At 31.7% G+C, this 5,177-nt stretch overlaps 1 protein-coding gene across 1 annotated transcript; it reads right to left on the bottom strand.

Annotated features, from left to right (window-relative positions):
* Positions 1–638: 638 nt before the first annotated feature.
* On the bottom strand, positions 639–1,621 carry LOC123218895. Its single transcript, XM_044640578.1, has 2 exons — positions 1,339–1,621; positions 639–1,180 (listed from the first exon to the last, which is right to left on the bottom strand). Exons 1-2 carry the CDS (start codon positions 1,619–1,621, stop codon positions 639–641), a joined length of 825 nt encoding a protein of 274 aa, XP_044496513.1.
* Between the last annotated feature and the right edge of the window lie 3,556 nt (positions 1,622–5,177).

Below are 5,177 nucleotides of genomic sequence, written 5' to 3'. Positions count from 1 at the left end.
AAGGAGTGGAAGATTACAGTTTACGACTCCTTACAGAGTTTCACAGCTGACCTGGAGCTATTTAGGCGAAAGATGTTGGGATATACATCGATGATACCACATTTGCTAGCTGTGACATCATTTTGGGCCGATTTGCATCGGAGTCCACAAGACGATCCATTTGTATTGCATAGGGTGGTGGATATACCGCAGCAGGCGCCCCTATCAGGTGACTATGGGGTGTTCATGTTACGATACATCGAGTGTTTAGCACTTCACCGCTCGTTATCCTTTGAGGGAGAGGACTCGTTACGCCTGCGCACTCATTTAGGCACGCAACTATATTTTCAGGATATTGATTGACGGTTATTGGATATGTTATTTGTATTTGTATATATGTTATTTATTCATTTGTATATATATTTATCCATATATTGATTCATTTATATGTATTTACATTTTATATAATTATCGTAAACGATAAATATAATGGAAAAAAACCAATATAAAAAGATAATAATCGCAGTAACAATCAGAAACATTAGGTTTACAGAAACAAATACAAGTACAATATTTATATTAAAATTAACATCCACGAACATTAGAGTTACAAAAACAACATTTATATTAAAATTAACAAGTACAAATAACAAGTGCATTTATTTCCCATCTTTCTTCTTTCTTCCTGAACTTGATAGTACAGAACTAGGTACTGGAACAGGGCTTCTACAGTTCTGTCTTGTATGTCCAGGTTGGTGACATCGACTACAGATAAGTTGTTCAACAACCTTTCCTTGAGAAGGACGTCTGTTTTTATTTGCTGGACGCCCTGCACGACGACGATGCATATATGGTGGGTGGATAACAGTTGCCTCCTCCGGATGAAGCCACTTTGACTGATCTCCCAATGGATTGACTGCGTCTGCATAAACTGTTCGATAAAAAGCTGTGCTGTAGTATGAATGCACCCATTGAAGGCAGGTTGTAAGCTTCATATATCTGGCTACAGCAATAACGTGCATGTAGGGAATCTTTGATAATTGAAATTTTCTACAAGTACATGTATGCTCCGTCAGGTCTACCAGGGCATCATATTGGCCACTACCAAGAACTTGGTATCGCTCAGTTGTTATAGGACGCATTTCTAAGTTCGAAGACTTTCGTACACGTTTTGCGATCTTATCTTCAACCCAAGGTGTGACTGGACTGGTACAAGCATTTGTAAATCATATAAATATAAAGTCATCTGGTTAGTAACCAAGTATAAGTTTAGTAACACACATTTATAACATAGTATAACAGTGAATATGAACTTACTGACATGATTTCGTCTTTCATAAAACCATCGCTGCAATGTACCTCTAATGAACTCGATCAACATAATAATAGGTAAACCTCGAGTGTGTTTGACCAAGGCATTAAATGACTTAGCAATATTGGTAGTCATTACATTGTACCTATGGCCTGGAAAATATGCTCGTGCCCATCGATCAAAACCCACTTCACACAGGTATGCAGTTGCCTCAGGGTGCAAACGGGACAGTGACTTAATAACCTGTTGGAATTCAAATTCAGTGTACGCCTTGGCTACTTTCCAGTACATCCATGCGACTTTAGCATTCTTTTTGTACTTGGACCGCATGTTACAATGGAGATGGTGACAACAATAACTGTGATGCACACCAGGGAAAACTTCAGTCAATGCAGAAAATATGCTGACATGTCGATCTGAAATGATGGCCAAATGAGGTACCTCACCAATACAATCCCTTAGCTTTGTTAAAAACCAGCACCATGTGTCATGATCTTCCCTGGGACCAATCCCAAAAGCAAGTGGATATATTTGATTATTCCCATCTAATGCGACAACAATAAATAGTTGACCCAGATATCGACCCTTCAAGAAAACAGCATCAATACAAATAACTGATCGAATATGTTGCTGAAATGCACGAATACTACAACCGAATGCCATGTAAAAGTATTTAAATCAATCCTCCTCATCCGTTAGTATATGTGTCACCGTCCCTGGATTGCAACGCTCTAAATTGAGGTAATATTCTGGCAGCAACATAAACGACTCTTCTGGTGTCCCCCTCAATGATTGAAGCGCCCAATTTCTCGCCTGCCATGCTTGTGTGTATGATATATCAATTTTATATCGATCGACGATATCAGCAATGATCTCCTTCGGTCGATAAATACGATCAACTAAAATGAATTTGATCCTCAAAATCTGCCCCAAAGCTCGAGCACCTGCTTGCCTATGATGAGGTAATATCTGATTTTTGCAACATGTGTGACAACTATCCATACGACGTAATTCAAAGCTATTAGTTTCTCCCACCCTAACTGCCCATGCACGCCATTTACATTCTTTGTTACGACATTTAAGAACCCATCTAAGCGTGTCTGATTTTTCCACAAAAAATTGATATCCCTTACGAAGCGCGTCTTGAGTTATCGCATCAATGACATGTTGTTTACTAGGAAATAATGTACCAGCTTTTGGAGAATCAGTATCGATCGATGCTTTAGAGTTTCTAGATGTAGATGGTTGATCAGGAAAAGGTGGTAACCAATGAAATGCATCAGTAAGAACATTCCCACCAGCAGGATTTATTTCTGGAAAATAACTCGTACCTCCAATATCGTTATTACCATAGGTCTTCTATTCAATCTTTGGTTCTTCGATTGGAATATCCTTTTCAACCTTTCCATTAAATTCACTCCAGTCTGGAAAAGTTGCTTCATCCCCATTAAAGAATTCTTCTGCGCGATACAATGCATCAACGTTAACTTCATTTATATGTGCAAAATCTTCCTCTAAGAATTCTTGTTTCGGATTGATCTCGATATTTTGAATCTCTTCTACACCAATGGTTTGATTTTCTAGATAACTGCTCGACTCACCACCTTGAAAATCTTCATTTGCTTGTTAAGTCTCATAACTATCATCAGTAACTGTAGTTATAACAAAAACTGGAACACATTCTTTGAAGAGGTTAACTAGACCGTTAAGAACCTCAACATCCTCATCATTCGAAATTTCTATCGGAGTACCGTCGTCGAGATGCCTCGGTTTCATACTCAACTGAATGTTAAATATCCGTCGATCTATATTACACTTGTCGCTCACTATTTCGATTAATTCTTTGAATGATGTGTGTTCTGGAATTTTAATCAATTTCCTATTACCTCCAACATATTTTATAACATTATCACCCTTTTCTATCCAATTTTCCCCATATCTAATTGAAGCATATCCAGCCATTTAGATTAATCCTACAATAAAATATATAATCAACATAAATAATACGACTGAAAATAATATTTACAGATGTCTATTACATAATTATACCTATTCCATAATTCAATTATATATTGTGACTACTTAAATATATCATGTTTTGATATTACCCTTTAAAAAATAATAATTTAATTTAAAATGGTAGTTTTGGTATTTAAGAGGATATTTGGGGCATTTTCGTTTAAATACTTTAATATAAAGGTATTTTCGCTTAACTCCTAAAATTTGGGGGTAAATTGTATATTGTCCAAATCATATATATAATCAACATAAATAATACGACTGAAAATAGTATTTACAGATGTTTATTACACAATTATATCTATTTCATACTTCAATTTGACAAAATAATATTATTAAACATACCCTACTAATTTTTATTATTTTACTTATTACACAGAACTATAATTTATTATATAAAATATCACATATAATTACATTATTAATAAAATAATAACGATTGAAGTAATATCATGTTATTCTATACTACTATAATATTAAAAACATAACCTATTTAATTTTTATTATTTTACATATTATATACAACTATAATTTATTATATAAAATATCACATATAATTGCATTATTAATAAAATAATAACGATTAAAGTAATGACAGGGATAAATACCTCGTAATGACGAACTTTTCTCTTCAAGCCCGAAATCTTGAATACGAACTTATTTTCTCTCTTCAGAAATCTCTCTCAGATATGTTAAAAATGAAGGAAGATATGTGATTTATATAGAAATAGAGGAATGGTAGTTTTGGTATTATTTTGGGGCATTTTTGTTTAAATACTTTAATTTAAGGGTATTTATGCTTTAACCGCAAAATTTATGGTAAATTTGTTTATTACCCTTAAATAAAATATTAATTTAAATTAGAAGGGTAGTTTTGGTATTTAAGGGGATATTTGGGGCATTTTCGTTAAAATACTTTAATTTAAGGGTATTTATCTTTAACCCCAAAATTTGGGGTAAATTTGTTTATTACCCCACTAAAAAGGGCATTTATTTTAATTTCCCTTGTTATTATATGGTTCATCTCGTATATAGTTTATAATCCTTAAATATCTTATATAATTTATACATATATGAGTTGAAGATTGCTCTTACACTCGTGTATACAAATCATGAATATTTATATAAATAATTACACAAAAAATTAATCTATTTTTGAATAAGTTATATTATTTGAAAATCATGTATACATGAGTATGAGAAGTGCCAGAGCAATCTTGCACTCATGTGTATATAAATATTTTTATTATATAATAAAAATTATAAATATTCATATAAAAATATATTGTTATATAAATATATTTACATAAATATTATATTATATATATTATATTATATTATATATTTATTATATTATATTTTATGTATGTATATATATAACATGAGTGTGGGAAGTGCGAATACACTTCTCATATTCATGTTTTAATATAAATTTGTAAAATTATTTTATATAATAAATATATTTATATTTATATTTATAAAGGAATGAAGAGTGTTTTTATGCAATAGTTTTAATCAAATTTTTAATGCATAAATTCACACAATTTTGGCAATGCAACTTTTCTTGCATTTTTCGCACCGTTGCTTTCTTTTTCGCACTTTTTATGAATGTTTGATTCATAAGTTACTAAACTTACTATTAATACGATGATACAAAAGTACGCTTTGGAAAAAAAGATTGCTGACAAAAACCATACTGAAAAAAAAAGTAATTAACAGATAAGAGTATTATTGAAACAAAAATTAAATTTACTTAAAAAAGTAAATTCATTAAAAGTTTGCCTAAAATGGTTTAGTTGAAAATTTTTATGCCTATTTTAATTAATATCTCTTCTTTATCATATATGTAAATTTGAGTTATTATTTT

This window comes from Mangifera indica, chromosome 1, assembly GCF_011075055.1.
Source record: "Mangifera indica cultivar Alphonso chromosome 1, CATAS_Mindica_2.1, whole genome shotgun sequence".
Taxonomy (NCBI): Eukaryota; Viridiplantae; Streptophyta; class Magnoliopsida; order Sapindales; family Anacardiaceae; genus Mangifera; species Mangifera indica.
Note: the sequence above shows the minus strand (reverse complement) of the source record. Positions and strands in the feature narration are given on the sequence as shown.